General features: G+C 40.3%; 1 protein-coding gene across 1 annotated transcript in view; it reads left to right on the top strand.

Moving 5' to 3' along the window:
- LOC144317014 (uncharacterized) overlaps positions 1-25502 on the top strand; it is a 140085-nt gene that overhangs the window by 21891 nt on the left and 92692 nt on the right. The window contains exons 11-16 of the mRNA XM_077902844.1: positions 7482-7594; positions 7976-8111; positions 8377-8580; positions 16001-16193; positions 18011-18138; positions 25252-25452. Of these exons, the coding sequence (XP_077758970.1) occupies positions 7482-7594; positions 7976-8111; positions 8377-8580; positions 16001-16193; positions 18011-18138; positions 25252-25452 (975 nt within the window). The remainder of the gene's footprint in view (positions 1-7481; positions 7595-7975; positions 8112-8376; positions 8581-16000; positions 16194-18010; positions 18139-25251; positions 25453-25502) is intronic.

Raw genomic sequence — 25502 nt, 5'->3', positions numbered from 1 at the left:
ATGGTCTGGGAGGAATGGGCAGTGAAGAAGAACAAGAGATGGAAGATATGAAGGGGTAAATTTGAGAAACAGATGACCTGGGAAAGAGGAAGGGATGGGATGAAGAAACCAGTTGAAGGAGTAATTTTGAGAAAAGGAGAATAGCATTACTTCCCTTGAGGTGAGTGAGATATATAGAATTGTCGGGTACAAAAAGGTAAGATGTCGTAGCTTGTAAATGGCCCTGGCCCTGGTTGTTTCAGAGAAGGAAGGGGGAGGATGTCTGCATTAGTGAGATGGAAGATTAAAGTGACATGTGAGGAGGTGGATCACTGTGGGAAATGCCAGAGGGCCACCAATGAGAAAAGAATATAAGGATGACCATGTAGCTAGAGGGCCCAGTTGAAGTAAGAGGGCATGACTTTTAGTGAGCCTAATCTACATAGTAATCCTATTAGTTTCACCCCTAAAAATAATTGTAAAAATTTATACATAAAGTCGAAGGCATCAAGAAGTTTAGTAGAATGCTAGAGAGAGAAGCCAGCACTGCCATGGTCCATCATCCCAGGCTGGTTATGGAAGAGAGTGAAACCTAAATGAATTACAGATTGGTTGGAAGCAAAAACGTAAGTGCATGCATGTGTACACACACACACACACACACACACACACACACACACCACAACTTTTACAACTTTTCAACCTGTTTAGATAAGGATCTAGAGAATCTAATTAAAAATGAGTTGGCCAAACAGATTGGACACAGATCCAGGATATCATGGAATGGATCTACCTGGCCTCTGAATTCCCTGCCAGGGCACGCAACTACCAGTGACACTCCTCAGATTGCATCTTGCCAGAGTACAAAAAACAGCATCTTTCCTATCCCATTGCCATTTCACAGTGAAGTCTATGTCACCCAGAAGACCTTGTACTGGCAAGGGGACAAAACATCTGGCTCTTTTGCTTCTTGAACCAAACTTAAGGGGAAAGAGGTAGGGAGTAGGAAGGTTTGGAGGACATTGAAGGCAGAGGCATCCCAGACCTCTGCTCCTAGGATCCTGGACGGTGCTTCTTGATCCTGATATAATCCTCCCTTACCTGAATTCTGGTATTAATATCTGATGGCCACCGCAAGTCTGTTTTCCTCCTTGACTAGGAGAATGGGGGAATTAAATTCCTGGAGGCCAGATGAGGGGGAAAAGAGGTGAATATGAGTAAAGGAGAGGTAGGAGGCAAAAGAAGAGGGAGTCAGAAGTGAAGAGCTTCATGTTTGAAGTCATTGAGAAGTGATGGTCCGGGATCTGGCTAGGCCAGCAGGCCAGAGATGTAGCAGTGCCCATGGGGACTCAGAGGACAAAGGAGGTTATCACGGAAAAGCAGAAAGTGCAGGGCAAGACCAGGAGATGATGGCTCAGGTGGGTGTTGAAAGGCAGAAAACCCTAAGCAACAGTGTGAGGAGCCCAGCCACACAGTGGGGAAAACTGACACTTCCTGTCATTCTCTGTTGCTGCTTCCCTCCATTTGCCGATGAGATGGAAAGTCAGGGTATGATGAAATGCAGTCTCTGCTTTCACCAAAGTCTGTTTTGAATGCAGTTGCCCAGTGTTAAATAGGAGGGGGAAAGAAGAGAGAGAGAGAGAGAGAAAGAAAGAAAACCACTTCCTCTGGCTATTTACTGACTTGTAAATGTTGTTCGTAGAATTGACCAAAGGGAGAAAAATGTGAGCACCTATTTTTCAAGTTGATTTATGGTAAACAGATCCTAAAAAGACTTAGGTTACCTATAGATTTCAGAGGTGGAGCCTGAGGGGAGACACAGAGCCCACCCAAATTACCCTACTGTTAGTGTCCTGTTTCTTGTTCCTGCAAGTTTCCTGTTCATTCATTCATTCATTCATTCAGTGACTATTACACAGATGCTGCCTCTGTGCCAGGAGCTGTGCTGCTCAGGGAATGAAACATGCAATAAACAGGTGAACTAGAGCACATCTACCTCTCTACCTTGTGGGTGCAATGAGGAAAACCACAGGGACAGGAGGCAGTGGGGTAGAGAGAAGCACCCTTTGATAGATGGACCAAGCTCTTTCAGAGTTGGGGACCTCTGAGCTAACATTTGATGAATAAGAAGGAGTCAGCCACACTAGAGAAGAGCTTTCCAAGCGGGGAATAGAAAATAGCACAGTGTTTGAAGAAGAAAATCCCGAAGCAACCATCCATGGGTTTCTACTTCCCTTCACATTTTTCTGTGGGCGTTACTTTGTGACCTGACCTCCTTATGTATTTCTGCTCTGGTCAAGAGGCACTTTCTACAGTATCCGGATGCTATTCTGAATGTTGAATACTAGCTAGATGAGATTAGGATGAAGTTAAAGATGGAAGATGAAGAAGTCACAGGAACATGGGTATGAATTTTAAAGCTCTGTGACTATTTTGCAAGCATGTAGCAGTCAAGTATGAATTTTAGCATCCATACGGTGGCCAGCATTTTGATTCTGAAGTTGGCAAGTGACAATAAATAACCCCATAAAAAAAAACTTTGTTAAGGGCCTTCTGCATGAAGGAAAGCAAACCTCATAGGACAGTCGGTTCTGACAGCTCTGAAGGATGTAAGCACTAATTATAGCACAACCACGAGACAGTTTCTGGTCAGTTTTCAGTGAATACTCTTTACCAGTAGCCTTTCCTTAGGGAATCTTTTAGAAAATAAACATTTTATTTTATTTTATTTTTTAAACGTTTTATTTGAGAATAGTTTTAGATTTACAGAAAAGTTACAAAGAGTACAAAGAGATCCCAGGAATCTCCTGTCCAGTTTCTCCTATTATTAACATATTACTTTGCCACACCTAAGGAACCAGCATTGGTACATTACTGATATCTAAAATAGATGATACTTGGAATTTACTGGTTTTTCCATTAATGTCTTCTTTGCACTACTATGACTGCCTTTAAATGTCATATTTCCCAGTCTCCTCAGATCTGTGCTATTGTCTCAGTCTTTCCCTGATGGTCTTTGGGCGTACTGACCAGGCAACCTAGAGAACATTCCCTATTTTGAATTTGCCTGATGTTTTTCTCATGTCTACAGAGGTTATAGGTTTGGAGGACGAACACCCCAGAGGTGAAGTGCCCTTCTTGTCAGATCGTATCTGGGGCAGATGCTATCAACCTGATTTATTGCTGAGGATGTTAAACTTGATATGTCATGTAGCTCGTGATGTTTGCTAGGTTTTTGCACTGTCAAGTTACCATTTTTCTCCCTAAGAAGTTGTTGGGAATTAATTTTAAGCTACAGAAATAATATATAAACATCTTCTCCTTCTCCATTTTTGTTAATGCTTTAACTTTAACTAACAGGAATTCCAATACTGGCCCCCATTCCACTTCCTCACTTCCTCCACTATTATTGCTTCAACTTTATCAGTACATTTATATTCAAACATATGTCCTCATTTTAAAAATATATATGTATATAATAAAATTTTGTGTTTTAGTTTTCTATACAAATGATCTGTCCTACCCTATGGATATCTTAGCTAACTTTCTTTGTTTACCCAACAGTATGTCTTAGAAATCTGTCTCTGTTGTTCTTTTTAATGGCTGCATTATATTTTATTATTTCCTACAGATCACACAGACACTTCCCTGTGGATACCTGTTGCCATTTTTACCATATTAGAAACCATTCCTACTGAACTTTCTTGTACATTCCTCCTTGGGCACATGTGTGTTTCTTTAGATTAGATATTTAGAAGTATATTTTCTGGGTCACTGAACATGCACATTCAAATGTTTCCATAGATCTTGCCAAAGTGGTTTACCATTTTTTCCCCAACCAGCAAATTATAAGAAAACTTGCATCTTAATATTGAATATGTTTGTCTGAACTTATTAATATTGAATAATGTTTCTATCACAGTTTGAACTGCCTTTTATTTACCATTGGCCTGTAAGGCTAGCTACTCATTTCTTTACACACAATTATTTTTCCAGATTCTCTTAAAGATCTGGGTTTGGGGGATAAGGAAGAAATATCAAATTTTCTTATAATTGTTAATTGAAGATCATCTATAACTAAAAGAAATAATTCTGGTCTACAAGGACTACATTTTGGGGGATATATTTTGGAAAAAAAAAACCTTAAAAATAATTTAACTGTAATCCTAATCAGAAGGAAGAGACCAGCCAGCCCTGAGTGCATCCTCCCAAACCTCCCAAACTTGTATTATATCAATTTACTTGTGTTCAATGCCATTCCCCAAGAAAACATCTGTTCATTAAAATGGCTATTTATGTAGAGATATTAAATACTACTACTGACCATCATATTTCTAAGGATATGGTTTCAATTGGTCACTGCTCTTTAACTTTATGGAGTGCTGCAGTGGCAGAAACCACTGTATCTTTTGCCTCTGCTTTTGCTTCTCTCTGGCCACACTAAGGAGAGGGAAAGAAGATAGCCATTTTCCCCTCTCGGTGTTACTGTTCCCCTCCATTTCCAGAGATATAATGAGTCCATGGTGTGCCCTCACAAAAGTGCTGTTGTATATAGTAGTTCCAGTGTGCAAGAAGTTCAGGGAAATGTAAAACACTTCTTGGCTGGCTTCCATCACCAAATTCAATAGAACATTTAAAAAACAAACATTTTCTGTTGACATGTATTTGTCAAAGAAAATTGGGGAAATATAGCAAAGTTCAAGGAAGAAAATAAAAATCAGCCATTATCTTGCCACCCAAATATAACAATAATATTGTTAACATTTGGTATCTATCCTTCTAGTCTTTTTATTCTGTAGATATACACAAATAAGCCGTAGGGACATTTAGGAGGTGGGAAATACATTATAGACTTCTGTTCCCTCTAATTATTCCCTCCCTCCACCTCCCACTCCACTGCCCCTGCCAGTTTCCCAGAAGAAAATGAGATTTGCAATCAGTAGAAATCTCAGAACTGTCAAAATACTAGCAAAGACCATGCTGGCAAAAACCTAGCCACCAGGTAGAGTAAATGTCAGAGGATTTACCTACCTAGGAAGACGGAACAAACGCAGGTGATGTTGACATTCTGGTTTCTGGTCAGGCCCACTGCTTACCTGCACTGTGTCCAGTCCTCTAAGGGAAATAGTTGTGCACTTTGGGTGTTTCCTAAGCAGTTTACCTCTGTGGGCTGTGGCTGGTTCTCTTTTTCCAGAAGGTGCTGGGCTCTCTCCCTTTACTCACCCTACCCTGTTGTGCCCCCTTCCTTTCTTCCCGGCAGCCTACAGGTCCAGCAATACTTCTGTGGGCTTATTCAGTCATAAACTTCATAGAGTCTTTCACAGTAACTTGATGTCACTTTCTGTTCCTTCCTATGTAATTCTGGGTAATTTAAGAAGCAGCTGAAAGAGTCACGGTCCCATCAGAGAAAGGCTGTGGTACTGAGCCTGCCCTCTGGAGTCATGCCAGGCAATGCTGAATTGCAAGATAAGAGCCCCAGAGGCCTGAGAGGCAAAAATCTTCAGTAGAGCCCCTCTCACCCATAATTCTGGCGAAATAGAAACTTAAAATTCAACTTCCCTCATAGAGCAAATGCTTTCCCACAGATTTTCTTAAAATAACAGATATTCTCTTAATTTGGGGATGATGATCTTGTGTGTTTCTGTATCAAAGAACAGGAATGCACCATGTCATCTCCTACGGCCTTTTCCAGTCCTAGAGCTATGGGATGTTTACATGGAAATACACCAATGGGCACACTTAAGGAGCTAACTGTCTCAAAGGCAGAATGGGAAGCCATTTAATGATACTTGATTAGACAGTTTTCTCTCTCACTTACTCTTCCTAATATCCGTGTCCCAAGTTTTCCTCTCCACTGCCTATCATAAATGCCAATAGTGTATCTTTAGAGTCTTGGGTACTCTATTAGTCAAAATTATATTTAGCTGTTGGTCATAATTAAACAGAGAATAGCAGAGGATTAAAGGAAATGGGAATTTCTTTCTCTCTCCCTCATATGAAGATCCAGGGGTAGGAAGTACAGAGCTGGCATGATGTGATGACTGTTGCATGAAGTCTTCAGGGATCCATGCTCTTTCTATCCTGGAGTTCCAACAAATGTGGCTTCCATACCTGAGATCAACACCTGGTCTGAGGTGGAGCTCCAGCTGTCACATTCATGTCCTAAGCAGCAGGATGGACAATAAGGGTGAGAAGCTGCCACTTCAGGAAACTCCCAGAAGCTGCCACATGGCATTTTCATTTTCATTCCATTGTCCAGAACTTAGTCACATAGCTATACCTAGACGCAAAGGAGGCTTGGAAATGTCATCTCCATCTGGGTGGCCAGGTGCCAAGATAAATATTTAACTACTGTAGGAAGAGTTGCATTTAAAATGGATCTTGGGGAGCAATCAGCAGTTTTTGCCACAAGGACTTATTGGAATTCCAAAAACCAACTATTAGAATATAAGTAACCCAAAGAGTGGGGTTCCAACCTAACTTGTTGCCACTCAGTGTTTTTGTGGGTATCAGCACTACTATGAAAGGCTATGTGTTATGAGAACGGGTATATGCCCAGGGGCAGGAGAGAGGACAGCTAAGAAAGGGGATGCCAGAGGGTCAGGGGCAGGTTCATTCATCAATATCACCTTCACAGTTTTCCCTTAGGACTCTGTGTGTGTGACCTCAACCTGCTTGACATCAGGAAAAATACCTGTAGAAATAAACATAAACCATGAATTCTGTGACAGATCCTTAGAGAGCTGACTGACTACTATAATCCATGGCCAGGGGGAGAACTAGCATGTATTGGGCACCTATGAGGTGCCAATCATTATGCATTAATTCTCACAGCAACTTATTTTCTATTATTATGCTGTTTTACACGTGTGAAAATAGGATCAAGACTTTAAATAACTAAATCATTTTTTTTTTAATTTTTATTTATTTATGATAGTCACACAGAGAGAGAGAGAGAGGCAGAGACACAGGCAGAGGGAGAAGCAGGCTCCATGCACTGGGAGCCTGACGTGGGATTCGATCCCGGGTCTCCAGGATCACGCCCTGGGCCAAAGGCAGGTGCTAAACCGCTGCACCACCCAGGGATCCCAAATAACTAAATCATTTAGCTGAAAAGTAGAAAGAGGCATTTAATCCACTGATCTCTCTCAGGCCAGAACAAGACTAGATTAGAGATGCTCAAGGTTTCGAACATCTACAAATCTATGTATCAACTTTTTGTAAGTGAATCATGTAAAAGATGTGTGTTGGGGGATGATATTTAAAAGCTATGAATAGTTCTGTAAAACAAAGACTAAATAAGAATAAAAACAGTAACCTCTAATTAATTTTAGAAATCCAGATTTTCATATGCCACATTGCAATGGATCAGGATGCTCTTCTGCTTTTTCATCTAAATATGCCTTGGATCACGGGATTTAATTTTGTGGTGACCTGATTGTGATTTTGTTGGTAATATTGCAAATGATTATGTAATTCAACTAATGCTACTTTTTTAATAGAATGAAAATATGAGGGAAGATGACCATTCAATGGAACAAAATGAAAATGACCTAGCACAAATAAGTCTGTGCCAACATGCAGATAAGCCTGTCAAGCAGAAAAAAGAGAAAGGGTAAAATTAAATCATTTTATTGGTGACTCGAGAAAATGGATTAAACACTGTGGGGAAAATTGAGTGACTGATTAATAGGTAGATTACATGTTAACTCAAAAATATTTGAAGCTGAAATAAAAGCAAGACTGTTAAAGCAGGTCAGACAACTAAATTAATGTTTCACCCTAGGACTGGATTTTTCACAAGAGCAATTGCTAAGGAAATTTCTTTTTATATTTATACAGAGAATTTTTCTTCTAGTATAGTTCTAAAAAGTACTACTGTGAAACTCCCTGAAGTTAAATAAAATGACTTCAATTTGGTATATATGAATTTTCTGAGCCACTTTGAGGTGAAAAGCATTTATTCTCTTTTTTTTTTTTTTTTTGCCTGCTAAAGGTACAGCTATGCAATGGCCCTCCAACTGTTGGGTTTGGATGATGGGACTGGACCCAGTGATAGGGGTCCTGTCCTGATGAGAGGGACCTACCTATCCTTTCTGTATCTGCGCCACCTGCGAATCAGGGAGCTGCAGGTATGTGTATGGCATGGCATGCTGGCTTCAGGCACCTGGAATATTTGTTTGTCTACTAGGGTGGCTTTCCTGCTATTCCAGTAGCAATGCATTTTTACATTTTGTTCTTTGTTCTGGTTTTCACAAAATCAGGCCTTCTAGGGGTGGTATGTTTCTTTCTCAGCAATGGAGTTGTCTTGCCAACTTCTAGGGCCCCATTCAGTTTTACTCTGTTCTGTAGGGCTAGCAAAGGGCAGAGTCCTGACCCGGTCTTTCTTTGTTTCAGCGAATCTGTTTAGGAATTCTGAACTATTTCAGATCCGTTGAGCGAACACTGACAATCAATACTTCAGGCCTTACAATGGTTGCAGGGAGTCTGGTCTCCACCATCGAAGATAGTTCCTGGGTAAATATGGCTAAAGGAGGCTTGGGCACCTTGCAAGGCCTAGGAACTCACCACTATGTCCATGGAACATCTGCCGAGCACAAGGTGAGGTTAAGATTCTGCTGAGATTTTTTTTTTCTCCCTTGGTTATCTTGTCTCCCAAGCCACCTTCTTCTTAGCACCTGGAGTCAGTTAACATGTCTTTACAGAGAAACTCTAATACGACCCTCTTTGATATTACTAGAGGTACCTTTCTGCCTCTTTCCTGTTTTCTAAGACCCGAGTGAAAAAATAGATTAGAAAACAAAGGTAGAAAAATTTTGAAAATAAAATCTCTTTTATCCCTCTAAAACCCTGTTTGCCCCTTGGTGCTTTTAATATCTCTTGAATATATTTTTCTATAGTCCACAAAATTCATATCAAATCCCTTTCTTTGGGAGTAAAGTTGAAAATGCCTACATTTTCTTGGAATAGTGTAAATACTCTTGCAATATTTTCATCTCAATCTCTAGAAAGTTTATTCCTAAAGGTAGAATTTAATATGAACTTTATCCTCTTAAAAGATAGTTTGAGAAATGTGAAAAATAGTATCTATTTACTAAACAAGTTATATTTTAACCTCATATGACCCCTGACCTATGTTTGTCATGTCTATAAGGCTGTGAAATCTTATTATCAACTGTTTCTTATATGCAGTCTAGAGTAGCACTGTCCAATAGAAATATAACACGAGCCACATATGTAATTTACAATATACTAGTAGCTACATTTTAAAAATATAAAGAGGGATCCCTGGGTGGCACAGCAATTTGGTGCCTGCCTTTAGCCCAGGGCGCGATCCTGGAGACCTGGGATCGAATCTCACATCGGGCTCCTGGTGCATGGAGCCTGCTTCTCCCTCTGCCTGTGTCTCTGCCTCTCTCTCTCTCTCTGTGACTATCATAAATAAATAAATTAAAAAAAATAAAGAAAGAAATATGAAATGAATAATACTAATGATTATCATATGCTCTGTTTAACCCAATGTATCCAAAATATTATCATTTAAACATATAATCAATATAAAGAAATAATTAGACACAGTTCATTTTTTATATGAAGTCTTCAAAATTTGGCATGTACTTTATATGTACAGCACATCTCAACCCAGATAAGTCATATTTCAAGTCCTTAATAGCGGTTAGAGACTACTATATTGCACTGTAGAACAGTTCTAGATCTTGAAAAACATTTTATTTTCCCATCCAGTCAACCTAGAGTCCATCCTTCACTCAGTATACAGGAGAGTGTATACTGAAGTAAAAAAAAGTAAAAAAATAAAAAAAAGGACTTCTCTTTTTGGTCTCCCTTGCCAACAAGTACCATCCCCTGTACCCTTTACCATACACAGTTTGACCCCTCTGCCCTTCTTACTTGATCCTAGCTCATAGTTAGTCAAATGCAGTTAGTATGCCCCTCAGTGGACCTAGAGAGGAGAGTAAGATGCTTTTGAAACAAACACACCTATTAAACAAATATATCTTTCTCTTGCTAATATTGAGCCTACCTCATACCATAGCTGTGCTTTTTATTTGCTAATAGATTAAAAAGGGATCTTTCTTACCACTGAGCTCTCCCAATTTGTTTGTTCTGGGATGGGGGTTGGAGTAGCCAAGGAGGAGGGGAGGGGAAACAAATCCTATCTTGCCCCATTGATGGTAGGATGAGCTTCTCAAGGGTATGCAATATTGCTTTCCTATGCTCTCATAAGTAACAGGAATAACAGCTCCCTTATAAGCTGCCAGCAGCTACTACTATAGTGTGAGAAACTCAAGGAAGTGGCCTTCTTTCAGGGTCTTTAATAGGACCATGTGTTTTACCTGCACTCCATGCATGTGGCCTTGTCAGCATTTAAACTGGAATGTTCAGGCCTAACTATGTGATTCATTCCCATGTACGGGATGGGAAGCACAGATACTTATTTGTTGGGGTGAATTCACAAGCTCCACGGCCAAGACTGGGACCAAGATCATTGGGTTTACCAGCCTGGGGAGCTGACATTGGAGAAGCCCTTTAAGATGTCAGTGTCTTCCCTGGACCTGTATGTTTGGTCTGATGATGAAAGTCTTGAGCTAGTATTAAAAAGTATTCACTCTATGACAATATCAGAAAAGGAAAGCATCTACCACCTGTCATGGGGACTTTATGAGTTTACTTTAGGCGTGTGTCACAGTAGAAGGAGTGGCATGTGTCACTTCCAGTCCAAAGTATTTAAGAGCTGGTCTTTGACTCTCTGGATTTCTTCCCTTGCTGTAGCCAATGGAAGGCATATGTTGAACCACAAAATAGAAAGATCTTAGGTCACTGGCTCACTGTTGGAAGATAGCTGCCTAGAAAGCAACAAGTCCTACAGAAGGCTCTGCATGAGTAAAAGATTCATCTTAACTGTAGGCCACTGCACTTTGGGGTTATCACAGAACTATCTAGACTTTGTAGACTAGTAAAGATGATGATAGCTTCTGTGAGGAAAAATTAAGAAGGAAAGGTGATAGAGGTTGGTGCTGGGATGTTGCCATTATAAATAAAATGGCCAGGGAAGGGAATCAGGAAGCAAACCACATGACTAACTGGGAGGAGAGTGATAGGCAGAGGAGAGCCAATGCAAAGGCCCTGAGGCAGAACCATGTATAGCATTGTTGCAGGAACAGCAAGGAGTTCGTTGAAGCTAGAGTGATGGAGGAGGAAATTGGCAGAAATTATAGTAGAGAGATTGGAGGAATGGGGAACAGGTTGCATAGGACCTTGTGGACCATTGCAAGGATTCTGAGAAGGGGAGCCATTGGAGAGTTTTGAGCAAAAGAGTAATGTTATTTGATTTACATTTTAAGATCTTTGCTGCTGTATTGGAAATAGACTGAAGATATTCTAGGGAAGAAGTAGAAACTAGTTAGGAAGTTATTACATTAATCAAAGAGACAATGTGTCTGAAAAGACAGCATGGTAAGAAATGGTCAGATTCTGGACATATTTTGAAGGTACAGCCATTATGATTTCCAGGCAGATAGGATGTGGAATGTGGAAAAGAGAGAAGTCCAGGTTGATTCCAAAATTTGGGCCTCAGCATCCGAAAGTTTGGAGTCATTATTATCTGAGATATAAATTAGAATAGGTTTGTTGAGAAGATCAGGATCTCAGTTTAGGACATGGAAATTTTGAGATGCTTATTCAGGTGGCAAAAGGAAATAGAGAGTTGAGTATATATCTTTCATATAGTAGGTATTTAATAAATATTTGTTAGACAAAAGAAAGGCACTGTTCATAACACAATGGTTATGAGATCACAAAAGACAATGTACACGAAATTGCTTTGCAAAATGTATGATGCTTTTCAAATGAAGAACAACTTGCTATAATAATAATATACTCAGTATGTGAGGCAGAGAATAAATTTTTAAATTTTCTTTTAAAAATATTTGAAAGAGATGCCTGGGTGGCTCCATCAGTTAAGGATCTGCCTTCAGCTCAGGTCACAAACCTGGAGTCCTGGGATCGGCCCCACATCAGGGACCCCCCTGTTCAGCGGAGAGTCTGCTTCTCCCTCTGGCCCTCACCCCACTTGTGTTCTCTCTCTTTCTCTGTCTCTCTCTCTTTTTTTTTTTTTTTAAAGATTTGTTTATTTATTCATGAGACACAGAGAGAGAGAGAGAGGCAGAGACATAGGCAGAGGGAGAAGCAGGGTCCCCTAAGGAAGCCTGATGTGGGACTAGATCCCAGATCCCAGAATCACAACCTAAGCAAAGGCAGCTGTCCAACTACTGAGCCACCCAGTTGTCCCTCTCTCTTCTTCAAATAGATAAATAAAGTATTTTTTGAAAAAGAAAACTTAAGAAATATATTTGAAAGATTGTAGCCAATGGATTGAGTCATTCACTTAACAGTTTGTTTTTTGTTTTTTGTTTTTTTTAATTTATTTATTAATGAAAGACACACATACACACACAGAGAGAGAGGCAGAGACACAGGCAGAGGGAGAAGCAGGCTCCATGCAGGGAATCTGACGTGGGACTCGATCCCGTGTCTCTAGGATCAGGCCCTGGGCCGAAGGTGGCGCTAAACTGCTGAGCCACTGGGCTGCCCTCACCTAACAGTTTTTAATGAAATTCTTATACTGGACTTTTATGGTCTGCAATTAATGTAAAGATTATCTAGAAAAAGGTAAGCTGGTCAGGAAAATATTGTCTTATTGCCAAAAGGCCTAAAATTCATATTAGCAAGTAATGGCAGAAACCAGTAGAAGGAAGAGAATGAATGATGGGCCATCAATTCTCCTATATTTTTACTATATTCAAATAATTATCTTGGCAATCAGTTAATTTGCAGTCTTAAAAAATATGAATCTTTCCAAAGATCAGATTATTTCTTACTCAGACGTATAATTATTGCCTTCCCCTTCCTGCCACTCCTCTAAGCATAATATTGAAGGATCAACTCACTAGACCACAGAAACTTTAGAAGGGGGAGGCTTCCACATAGTTGTGGAAGAAATTAAGAAGAAAATAATATAATGACTGAGACATAACTCTGCATGAAGGAATTTGTCCATCTGGTCTTCAAAATTCATCTCCTATAGGCATAAGCACACATTTCAGACACAGGAACTAAGGGAAGAAAAGGAGAGGGAATACATATGTCTGTGTTAAATACTTTGGACTGGAAGTGACACGTGTTGTTTCTGCTCACAACCCACTGGCCAAAGTTCATTACTAGGCCACACTCTAGTGCAGGGCACTAAGTCTGGGGAAGCTTTGGTGCCAAACCATTTGACATTCTATATATGCTACTTATTTATCTAATGTCTGTCTCTTTCCATTAAAGAATTCCATGATGGCAGGGATTTGTGCCAGTTTTGTTAACTGCTTATATCCTTAGTGCCTAGAACAGCACCTAGTAAATTTACTGATCAGAATGTATGTGGAATGAATGAGTGAATGAAGGGATGAATGAATGACAGGCTCAAAGCTTGTGGGAGTAGATAAGCCAACAATCTAGCATGGCAATGAGCTGAGTGCTATAATGGAGTTAGATAAGTCATGGGGAGAAACACTCAGCTCTGCATAGAGATATAAGGAAGGCTGCCAGAGAGGTGTTATTTGAATGGACTCTAGGTTCTTACCAAGGAAAGAGGAACTGAGGGATGGAAGGGCCAATATGTACGAGGTCCAGAGGTATGAACAGCTCTGCATGTTCAGAAGAGGGCCAGGCCCAGGTCCATAAGGATGGAAATATAGAGACAGTGAAAGGAAATGAGGTCCAAGAGGTTCGCAGGGACCAGATTGTACCCAGCCTTGAAAATTACACCCAAAAACTCCTAGACTAGTCCCAGTGAATGCTAATAACAGCTTGGACTAAGATGGTGGGTGGTGGAGATCCAGAGAAGTGATGGATTTGAGAGATAGGAAGTCAAATTAACAGGAGTTAGTGATAGACTGGAGGGTGAGGCAGTAGATGTCAGAAATGATTCATGCAAGAGGAAGTGGCTTGGTGGCGGTGCTATTTACTAAAATGGGGAAGTTGGAAATGGCCTAGGTTTGTGGGAGAAGACCACATGGTTTGATCATGTTAAATTTGAGAGGCATTTGAGATACCCAGGAACAAATGCCAAATAGGTCATTGGATATGTGAGTCTGGAGCTCTAGGAGGTCTGGATTATAGATATCAACTAGGGAGCAAATGGTCCCTAATCTCAGCTGTGAAAGTGTGTATCACCTCCTAAGGAAGGAGCATAGGAGGAAAAGATGAGATCCTAAGACTCGGGCTTAACTGTGGCCACTATTTAATGACCTGATAGAGAAAAATACTTCTCAGGGAAGGCTGGAAAGCTGGTGAGAGCAAGGAGAATGTGGAATCCCAGAAGGCCAGGGAAGTGAGGGAATCAAGAGGCAGGGAGTGCAAAACTGTGTCACATGTTCCTGAGAGATTACATAAGATGACTAAAGAAGGTCTGCTGGATGGGGAGAAAAGATCACTGTTGGTCTTAGTGAAAGTTGGTTTGGTTTGATGGAGACAGGAGCTGGATGGCGATGAGTGAGATAGGAGGTGAGCAGTAGGGGTAGGAGGTGAGGAAGTGGGGATAGGGAATGCAGATCACATCTTGGGAGGCTGGATCATAAGGAGGAGGAGAGACAAAAGGTGGAACCAAGAGAAGGCCAAGAGGGACATGAACACGTTTCAGGGTCAATTGGGAAATAGCTGCTCGAGAGGAGTTGGATATCCAAGAAGAAGAAGGGATGTTTTAGAGGTGGGATGGAGTGACCACAGAGAAGGGGAACAGAGTCATTCCCTACAGTACAGGAGGAAGCAGGAGGAGAGGGGCGCGCGTGCAGTGTGTGGATGCGGGTGGAGAAGTGGAAGGGCTTCCACTGAGACAGAGTGAAAGCATGAGGTGGGGTGAACTCAGAGGCTTGACAAGAGTGAAGTTGGAAATTATAAGAATTATTACTAGAATAATGAGTCTTAAGATGCAACAGCTCCTCAGTCGTCTAAGAAAACGTATGGTTGGAATACTCAGATTACTCATATTAGTTCCCTAGAGCTGCCATAACAAAACACCACAAAGTGAGTGGCTCATAACAACTTTATTCTGTCATAGTTCTGGATGTTACAAGCCCCAAATCAAAGTGTCATCAGGGCCCTGTTCCCTCTGAAGTCTCCAGGAGAAAATCCTTCTTTATCTCTCCCAGTATCTGGCAGTTGCTAGTAATCCTGGCTGTTTCTTGAAATTCCTTGGCTTGTAGGTGCATCACTCCCATCTCAGTCTCTGTCCTCACATGGCCTTCTCCCCTATCTCCACATTTTCCTCTTTTTATAAGAAATCAGTCATTGGAGTAGGCCCCTCCCCCCAATCAAGTATGACCTCATCTTAACCTATGTATATCTGCAAAGACTCCATTTCCATAATAGGTCACATTCACAGGTTTCAGGTAGACATGAATTTTGGGGGGATGTTATTCAATTCAGTATATTACTAAGACATGAGGCTATATTAATGCATTTTTAAAGTATTTATATAATCAAAAATTTAAAAAGTCTTAAATGTTCATAGATCGCAAGTGCTTCATCAGCACAGCATCACATGCTCCCTAGAACAACTGTTGTGGTATCTCCACTGTCCCCATGTTACAGAGGAAGAAATAGAGGCTTCGAGAAGCTGAGTGACTTGCCGAGGGTGAGACCTGAACATAGGCACTCTGATTTCAGAGACTACCTATAACATTCCGCTCAATTGCCTGCCTTTTCCCAAGTAACCCCGAGTTAATCAGAAAAAACGCAACCAGCTAGTTATCTATCTCACTACCCTTCCCTGCTAACATTCTTTACTAATATCTCTTTCTCTACATAAAAGTGCTATATATAGGCGGCATGGCCACAGCTGAATGCTGACAGCCCACTGTGTGGGAGCAGAAGGCTGCTGTTTGGCCCATTTGGGCTGGCAAAATATAGCTCTCTCTTTTCCGGTAACTTCTAGGCTTGGTTTTCTTTTCCCAAGGTCCACAGTGTCCAATTCATGGAATTCTCAGAAGTGGAGAACCAGGATGACTACTACAGCATGGGAGCTGGTTACATCTACACGCAGGACCAGCAAGGAGTACACATCATGTATGATGAAGCCCTGGCTGATCTGAAGGAGCTGGAGGCAGAACTACTGCTTGTGGCCAGCTATTACATTGAGAAAGAAAAAGGTCAGAAGTCAGATTTAAAAAAAAAAATCAACCAGCCAAACAAACAATAAATACTAAGGGCTCTATTTAACACCTTCCTCCTCAAAATATAAATGCTTATCCAGTAGTATCTGAAAATTCAGTAAGCATATACACCTCCCCAATATATACCTGTTTTAGAAAAGATACGTTTCTGCCTCCAGCTCAAGTCCCTCTTCTTGTTGGAGACTATTCTTTCAAAGTTTGATTATAATTCTTACTGTTGTTTAGACTCATTCCTCAGTGGCATTTCTGCATTACTTCCTGGGTGCAAAGGGTGTCATGCAGTGCCCTGAGGGAAGCAAAGTAAGCAACTGAACGTAATGATTTTTTTTTCCTTAATGAACAAAAACAGTGATTGACTTTGGACAAACAGCAGTTAGAAGCAGAGACATCCCTGGGTTCCTGACAAAAAAACCCACCAGAGTGCAAGAAGATCTGGGTAGGAAAATGCCAGATAAGCACCAAAGGGAGAAATCATTACTCAGGGTAATCAAATAACCTATAATAGGCATTTTCTTCTTCCTTTTGGCACCACTCAAATATATCCAATTTTAGAAATAGGTGAGGAAAGAATAATCCTTTTGGAATAATATGACAACATTAGCATTATATTTGGAAAGAGCTTAGAGTTTCTAGACGTTTTGCAAACCTAAAAAGAAATTTAGCCAAGGTTTGTGCTATTTTGTAATACATGTAGATAGCAATTAAGAATAATTTATTTTCATATTGATATATAATGCTGCTTAAAGCATGTTTGACAATGAACCTTTCAGAGCCAAACAGAATTAAATTAACATTGGATTAACACTGCTCTCTTTACCACAGACCATTGGTGTCTGAATCATGGGATGCAGTGATGGCATCCAACATTCTAGGGCATTTAATTTCGGCTTTTGGCTTTTATCTTTACTGGTTAGTCTACATACTAGTGCATCATCATTTCTATTGATATTACTTTATAATACCATGCAATTATTTCAAGCTGCTGAGAACTTAATTTGATTGAAACAGTCGGTAGTCATTTAGCCACATGAGCATCCTTCACCTGAGCTAGTAAGTATGTAGTCATCCATTGTGAAATGATTTCCCAATTGCTGCTAGAGAAATGCCTGGTCAAAATCTTTCTCTTGTTCAGTACCCATCATATATGTGATAATTATTGAACTCAAAGTTCAGTACCTGAAAATCTCTTACTTTTTTGAGATTTAATTCTGAAATAGGCCTGTCAAAAATTAAGAGCAATAATAATGCTGACACTGACAATTAACATTAATGTAGTGGGAAAATATTTTAGCAGAACAATGACAATGATTACCTTTATTGATTTAAGTGAGTAATTAACATAATTAAGGAATGTCTTAGAAACTTCTCTGAAGAGTTTTCACTTGGCTAGCTAGCATCACTTGAAATAGCAGGTTAAACTGGGTTTGTTGTTAAACCACCAGGGACCTGTTTTTAGAGAAGGAGAAATGTGTGTTTTGCCTTTAAATTACAGGTCTGAGGACATTTTAGTGAAGATTTCATATTAGCTGAATTTTGGTTACATTTCTAAAATTAGTTTTAAAACTAAAATTAAAGAGTAAAAACAAAAACCTCTATTGACTTAGAAGTCAACGAGTATGAACTTAGGTCCCAGTCTTTGCCAATGGCTCTCCAGCTGATTCTTAGGAATCCCTGTGACTGATTCAGTGTTTTCATTCCTGAGATGGAGCTGACAGTTCAAGGGCTGCTTTTCTAATAAGAATAGCTTCGTGGAAAGGCCTGTCTCTGGTCGTTCTCATCCCCTTCTCTCCCAGGTCACAAAGAGGACACCAAGTCAAATACTGGCCAGGACTGGGGATGGGCCCACGCAAGTGTGGACAGATTTGCTGTGCTGTATGACGTGTGGACTTGGGAAGCAGCTCTGCTAGAAAACAAGCGCCAGGTATTTTTCCCTAGAAAACAAAACATCTGTTAAACATTCTTATAAAACCCAGTATTTAAAAAACAAAACCAAGAAAACTCAGTGGATCTTTTAAGGGCAATCCTAATAAAGGAAATAATTATTTTATTGAAAAAATCTCAGGTATTTGTAAAGATATGAATAATAAATTTTATTTTCTTTACTGTGGTTCCTCGTTAATAAAAAATAAAATGTGAAGGATACTACTTTATCTTATAGCCATAATTTGTTAGAAGGCTATATAGTTTAGGCTTTCATATATATTTTTTAGTATGGATGAATGATGGGCCTATTCACATTAATTGTCCTGTGAGGGACAAGCCTCACTTTGCTAAATGCAGACAAATTGATCTTATTACAGCCTTTAGAAATATACCACATGTGAGGCAAGCCGTTGGGCAAGGTGGGCGCAGTGCACCAAGTTATGAGGGTAAGTTTAAAGCAATGAAACATCAGGTTGCTAAATTCATCATCAGTATCATCAATGGCTCATATACTAGTAATTAATGAAACGCTGCTCTTCATTTGTGTCCTCGGCATGGATTATTAGCCCCTCTGATGATCACTAACTGTTGGGAATTCATTCATCAAACATTAAATATTTACTCTGTACCAGGTGTACTATTCCAGACATTAGGAACATGGATAAATGAGAGAAGATGATCTCTGTCTTTAAGGAATTTCTAGTCTATACAAGTTGATCCAATCTCTAAGTAAAAATTACAGCCCAGTGACTAACAGCTTACAACTGAGGTACGTGCAAGACCTCCAGAGTCCACAGTGGAGGGAGGGATTTGCCCTGTGAGGTGCTCTCAGAGTAAAGGAAATGTTGACAAGTCTTCTCAGAGGAATAGATATTTAATCCTGTTACTAAGAGATGAGCATGGATGTTGTCTGTCAGAGAAGGAAAAATTCTTAAGCAGAGGAAACAGCAGGAGCGGTATCAGGGGAGTATAAAATGGGATGGTGAGTTTGGGGAATAAGAAGACGAGGCGCTAAAAGCATGATGAGAAACGAGCTGCATGTGTTAGGGATGCAACTGTGAAAGGCCTGCTAATCTGTGCTACATTTACAGTTAATTCTATAAGCAACGAAGAGCCATTGGTGAGTTTCAGTAAGGGGGAAATATGAGCATAGCTCTGTTTTCAACACCTGCTGGGGTATTAGTGTGGGGAATGGACTGGGGTAGAGCTCCTGCAGAAAAGAAGTGCTGTTATTGCAACAGTGACATGGAAAAGTAGGAGGGGACCTCCACAAGGATGGAAGAGTGAGAATGGGAAGGAGGGGCAGACTGGAAAAGTCTTTGCAGAAGTGAAAATGGCAGGATTTGAAGACTGGCTGCTGCGGTGAGAGTAAGGGTGGAATTAAAAATGACTTTCTCAAGGTCAGGGAGGAGACTCTCAACTGACATGGAATGCAGGAGGAGGGATGCTTTAGAGGGGATGATAGCATTGAGTCTGTGGCAACAGGCATGTGAGGAGAGTTTGCTAAAACAGGTGTGAATATTTTGCGGGAGCTGTAGTTTTGAAGGTCAGGAGGAGGTATGAGCTGAGGTATGAGAGTGAACATTGAACCATGGTCATGAATCAAATGAGTAGGAAAAGCCAGAGATGTCTGAAATGCAGTCCTGGGTAACACTTAAATTGTAGGGGAAGGTCACGGAACAAAAATCCACAAGAGGAATAAGAAGGTCGTCAAAGATACGGGAGCAAAAAAAACGAAGGAATGGTGTATGAAAGCCACAGGGGGGAAAACATTTTAATTAGAAGACAGTTACTAGTGTGGAGTGCAGTGAAACATCAAGAAAAATGACTCCTAAACAGGCAGTGGGGTCAGCCACCAGGGTCACTGCCAGCTTCATAGGACTCTCAGAAGAGGTGCGGGTGTGGAAGCCAGCTTACAGTGCACTCTGATGTGGTCAGAAGATGGGGAAGTGGAAATGTTTTCTTTGAACTGTTTTTCTAGTAGATTAGATGGTTTACCATTTCATCTACTTTCTGGTCTATTACTCATAGAGATGTAGGTCACCCAATTTTTGAAAACACCTGGCTGGCCTCAAAGGGCGGGAGCCTTTGGGCTTTGAATGCTGTTCCTCTTTTCAAGGGGAACTGGCCTCTACAGAGTTTGCATCCGCGACCTTGATCGGCCAATTAGAAACTTACTTTGATCAACTAAGTGAGAGATCTAGACTCAGAGTGGAGTAACTGAAAAGGCTACATTAAAGGCAAATAAAACAGAATCCCTAAACTCAACAAGTTTATTGGTCCAGTTTTAAACAGCCCTCCTTTTCTGGACTCTCCTCTTCCTCTGCCTTCCCTTTCGGTGTTCCTGGGCTGCCTATGAAGGCCCCGGCAGGACTCAATGGCAATAGAAGGATAGAAGGGCAGAGAGGACTGAAAAACAAACTGATTTCTCCACACTTTGGCCTACGCTTCGTTCTATGCTAAGTCACCAGGGCTGACCACTAGTTTTTTCCTATGGTCAATGAAATTATTTTAACTTGAAAAAAAAAATCATTGAAAATGTCTCCCTCCTTTCTCACCCTTACAATAAGTTTTCTATAGAAACTGAACTGTCTGTGCCAAAACTGTAAAATGTGGCCTTCTAAATCAGAAATTCTGTCAAAAGAGCCTATTTTTAATGGATAAACCATATTTTTATCTAGAGTACAATTGATTTCTCCCAGTACTGATTCTACTGCCAAGTTTGCTCAGCTGTTTTTGATCATTGAATATATTGGAGTCTCTAGAGTTAAGAATTGCTCAAATACACTGGGTTGTCTTAAATCCTTAAAGTAACCATATTATGTATAAACGCTCATCAAATTAGAGCTGATGTAAATTTAGGTGGATTAAGGAACTCTTAGAGAAGCCAGGCATCAGCTATTTGGGCTCCTAAGTGACATGTGCTCCAAAAGCTAATTCTGCCTACAGCCACCAGATGACACATTTTTTAGGGTGATTGGAATTCGTGTCTGGAGCTAAATAAATAAATAAATAAATAATCTATGACAAATTGTGTCTAGTGTTGATTTTGTGTTTTGCACTTTCATTTGACCTAAAGTGCTATTTTTTAAAAGTTTCTTAAGTCCCAGAAATACAGAGTTTGAGGTAAAAATAATATAAGCACAGTAAGGTTTGAGACTATTCATTTTGGATTTTCTTCTATTTTCTCCAATATTTGATACCTCCCGTCAGTGTGTACCATGTATTATTTCACTTGAGACTTGGCCCTTGACACACACAGGTGACATTTGACAGACTAGGAAGACTTCTTAGGCAAATACCAGCCCAGAGTTTAAATGGAAATGGGCCAGTTAGCAAACAGATAATAAATAGAACCTTGAAGCAAAAAAATCATGGTCTTAACCCTCTTGGGAAAGAATTAATAATAAAATTATGCAACAGTCCATCTGAGAGCTTCTCGAGGTTGAAGCCAAAGCTTGAAAAAGCCTACTCAATGTGAAAATAGGGCCACATTTTCCTTTTCAATAGCTAGGTTTGCCAAATAAAATATGACAATATTTGGGAGATACTTATACTAAAAAAAGTATTTGTTGTTTATCAGAAATTCAAATGTAACTAGATGACCTGTATTTTTATTTGCTAGATCTGGCAATCATGTGAACAACACAAATGAGCTTGGCATTTTAGTGCCAACCTCTGCAACCTGGTATCAGCAGATTAAAATCACTAGCAAGAACCCTCCCCCATGAATTTCTGCCAAACAGCCAAACAATAAGACTCTTTGTACAAAAAAACGGGTCAAGGCATACAAATACTATAAACCAGCTCCTGGGATTGCCTTGGCTCAATCAAAAAGGTTCAAGTGAGTCCAGGATGATTTAGGGAAAGTAATTGTTTCTTTCTTTCCTAATCTCCCCCTAGGCTATTGAGTGACATCCTTCTTACCCATCACTCCTTCATTTCTGCTTTGTCTTTTACTATTTACTAATTGAATGCTATTCTAGAGTAGAGATCAGCAGAGGAAACAGGTAATTTAGATCACCCTGTTTGCTTCATTGTCCCTGGGACTCAAAGTCTTGGCAATCCACCTTCCTTCATTTTTCACTGAGATATGTGAGTTTCTAACCTGGGGTGTGCATTGTGTGTTCTGAGCTTTTAACTCCTTTGGTGTTTTCCTTCTTGTGCTAGAGTTGACCTAAGGTCCCTTAGACCAATGTTTCAAAGGGTTTCCTTCAAAACTGAATGTCAAATAAAGTGCCCCAGGCTCCGCCTCCTTGTGCTTCAGCACTGAAGCCCAGATACTGGACATGTATTAATAAGGCAGTATTTGATTCCTAGTCTGCTATTGATTCTCAAGTGTTTACCTCTATTGGGAGCCTTGGAAGCCATGACTGGCAAGACAGAGACATTCCTGCCTCTTTTCCTAACACGTGGGTCCTTTACTCCCCTTTGCCTTCTGCACTGTTGCTACCTGCTACCTGCACTGTTGCTAGGGCTTGCAGCTTCTCAGTTCTTTATGGTTTTGCATTCTTAGCTATAGATGCCACACAAAGAGAAGGGCTCTTTATCTCCTTTTAGGAAATTTCTATTTGTTAAGAAGAGGGCTGACTTCCTGTCCTGAAGCCACCGGGAAGACCAATACCCAAGGAAATAAAACACACTCTTTCTCTGGTGCATGTCAAAGTGTGATAGGCTGTCAGGTTGGTAGAATTTGCAACCTCAACATTTCACTCCTTGCTGCCAATTAAATGCACACACTGGGCAAGCCTATGTGACTTTGGTAATATGGATACAATGGGAGTAGACATCTTCCAGAAGAGTGAAACTCCGTAAGAGAAGCTAGTGAAAGAAGACTGGGGAGGGACATCTTGAGCCAAAACTCTGAGGGAGGATGTGTTGGATTAGATTGGCAGAGGAAAGGAATTTGTTTTGTTGTGAAATGAATGGAATAAAGTTTCAGAAGCTTCTAGTTAGAGCTGATTTAAGCGTCAAGCAAGGTGGACTCGGTGATTAGGATCTAAGAGCTTTGCAGGTACCACTGAAAATGTTGGTGCTTTGAGGAAAAACACATGCATTACTCTGAAATATGAAAGGAAAATACAAAATTGTTATCAATAAATGCTTAATTACATGTCAGTAAAATGTAAAAACCTTGTAACTGAGCACTTAGAAACATCTCATTGCATTTGAAAATTTATAGACCATATCTTCTCACTTCATAAGAATCTGAGTATATCACTGCCCAGAAATCATAGCCAATCGTTAATTCAATGTGTTACTTGTAGCCAAATAACTTGTAAAGCAAAATTATAAATATCCCTTAACGTTTTTACAGGAATGAATTTTATTGGAATGTGAGTTCATCTTAATATATTTGATATAATGTGGGACAGGCCTGAACAGTAACTACACTCTTCAGAACTACTTATCTTGCCCTTAGGTCCCTGTTTGGGATTCCAGCCCAGTGATCTCTGAAGAGCGTTTTTCCAATCAGCACTATGACTAATTACACACAAATAGAATTTATACACAGAATATAAATTCTTAAGGTCACAGATGAATGTAAAAACAAAATAAAGAGAATCTCTCTCTTAATTCTCACACTAACTGCCATCTTCAGTGGTTACTGGGTTAGTGTCTGGGAGCTTGCTTTGGTTTTTAGAAAAGGCTTGTGGCCTCTACTAGAAAATAAGCTCCGTAGATGCCTTTGAGAGTTCTGTACACGAAGCCTTTCTTAGTAGAGTCCCATCTAGGATAAATGCCTTTGTATTTAGGGAACTTTCACCTCAGGCTTCCATTCTATCGTTTCTAGGTGAAATTTGGGCAAACCATTTTTTAAATGTATTGTACTTAAATTCAATTAACATGTAATGTATTATTGGTTTCAGAGGTAGAGTTCAGTGATTCATTAGTCTTATATAACCCAGTGCTCATTACATCACATGCCTTCCTTAATGCCCATCACCCAGTTACCCTATCCTCCCACCCCTTTCCCTCCAGCGACCCTCAGCTTGTTTCTTATGATTAAGAGTCTCTTATGGTATGTCTCCCTCTCTGATTTCATCTTGTTTTATTTTTTCCTCTCTTCCCCTATGATCCTCTGTTTTGTTTCTTAAATTCCACATATGAGTAAGATCATATAGTAATTGCCTTTCTCTGATTGACTTGACTTATTTCACTTAGCAAAATTTCCTCTGGTTCCATCCATGTTGTTGCAAGTGGCAAGTGGGTTTTTTGATGGCTGAGTAGTAACCCGAGATATATATATATCCCACATCTTCTTTATCTATTCATCTGTCAATGGACACCTTGTCTCTTTCCATAGTTTGGCTATTGTGGACATTGCTGCTACGAACATTGGGGTGCAGGTGCCCCTTCGGATCCCTACATTTCTATCTTTGTGGTAAATAACCAGTAGTGCAATTGCTGGGTTGTAAGATAGCTCTATTTTCAACTTTTTGAGGAACCTCCATACTGGTTTCCAGAGTGGCTGCACCAGCTTGCATTCCCACCAACAGCATATGGGGATTCCCCTTTCTCCACATCCTCGCCAACATTTGTTGTTTCCTGACTTGTTAATTTTAGCCATTCTGACTGGTTGAGGTGGTATCTTATTGTGGCTTTGATTTGTATTTGTATTTAAATTTGGGCAAACTTTTTTTAAAAAGGGGGTCAGAAATGGAGCTGAGAATAAGAAAAGGGAAGGCCTCCTGCCTACATTTGGTGATAAAATAAAATAGCAGGAGAATGAGTCTGTGGAGAACAGTGTCGGTGATAAATATGTTTGAAGTGACATTGCATGCACTGTCTCATTAGAGCTTATAACTATGGTTATTTACTCATTATATAACCTCCCTTTTATTTGTGGAGAGCAGGGGAAGTGGGGGGACACAGGCAAAACTAGTGTTCCTTACTTTGCCCTCCTTACCTCTATGGGTTTACCAATTGCTCTTGAGTTGCATTGCTGCTGCAGCTGCCCACAGCAGGCTGGTACCCAGAGGTTCTGAGCCATTTCTCTCCAGCTGATGCCCCGTGGCTTTCCAAAGCGTGGAGTAGGTGGGGCCTCACCTCTCTTTGCTGAGCCCTACGGCTGCCTCTGCTGTTCCCTGACTATTAACCTTATTTGCAGCTTCTTGACAGTTACTTTGAAGCCTACCAGCACGTGTTGGACCCTGAGGAGAGATTTGCTCTAGCACAAGTGATCACTGACATCATGCACAGGCGCCCACGGTTTGATCTCAGCCACCCTTATTTCATTAAGGCCTACCGAGATGAATGTACCTGCCTGAGGCTTCACTTGCAGCTCGTGAGGGACATCCTCAATCAGCACGTAAGTACATTTGGATTTTAAAATATTACATGTGAGAAGAGGATGGAAAA

This window comes from Canis aureus, chromosome 7 (assembly GCF_053574225.1).
Source record: "Canis aureus isolate CA01 chromosome 7, VMU_Caureus_v.1.0, whole genome shotgun sequence".
NCBI classification, from domain to species: Eukaryota; Metazoa; Chordata; class Mammalia; order Carnivora; family Canidae; genus Canis; species Canis aureus.
Note: the sequence above shows the minus strand (reverse complement) of the source record. Positions and strands in the feature narration are given on the sequence as shown.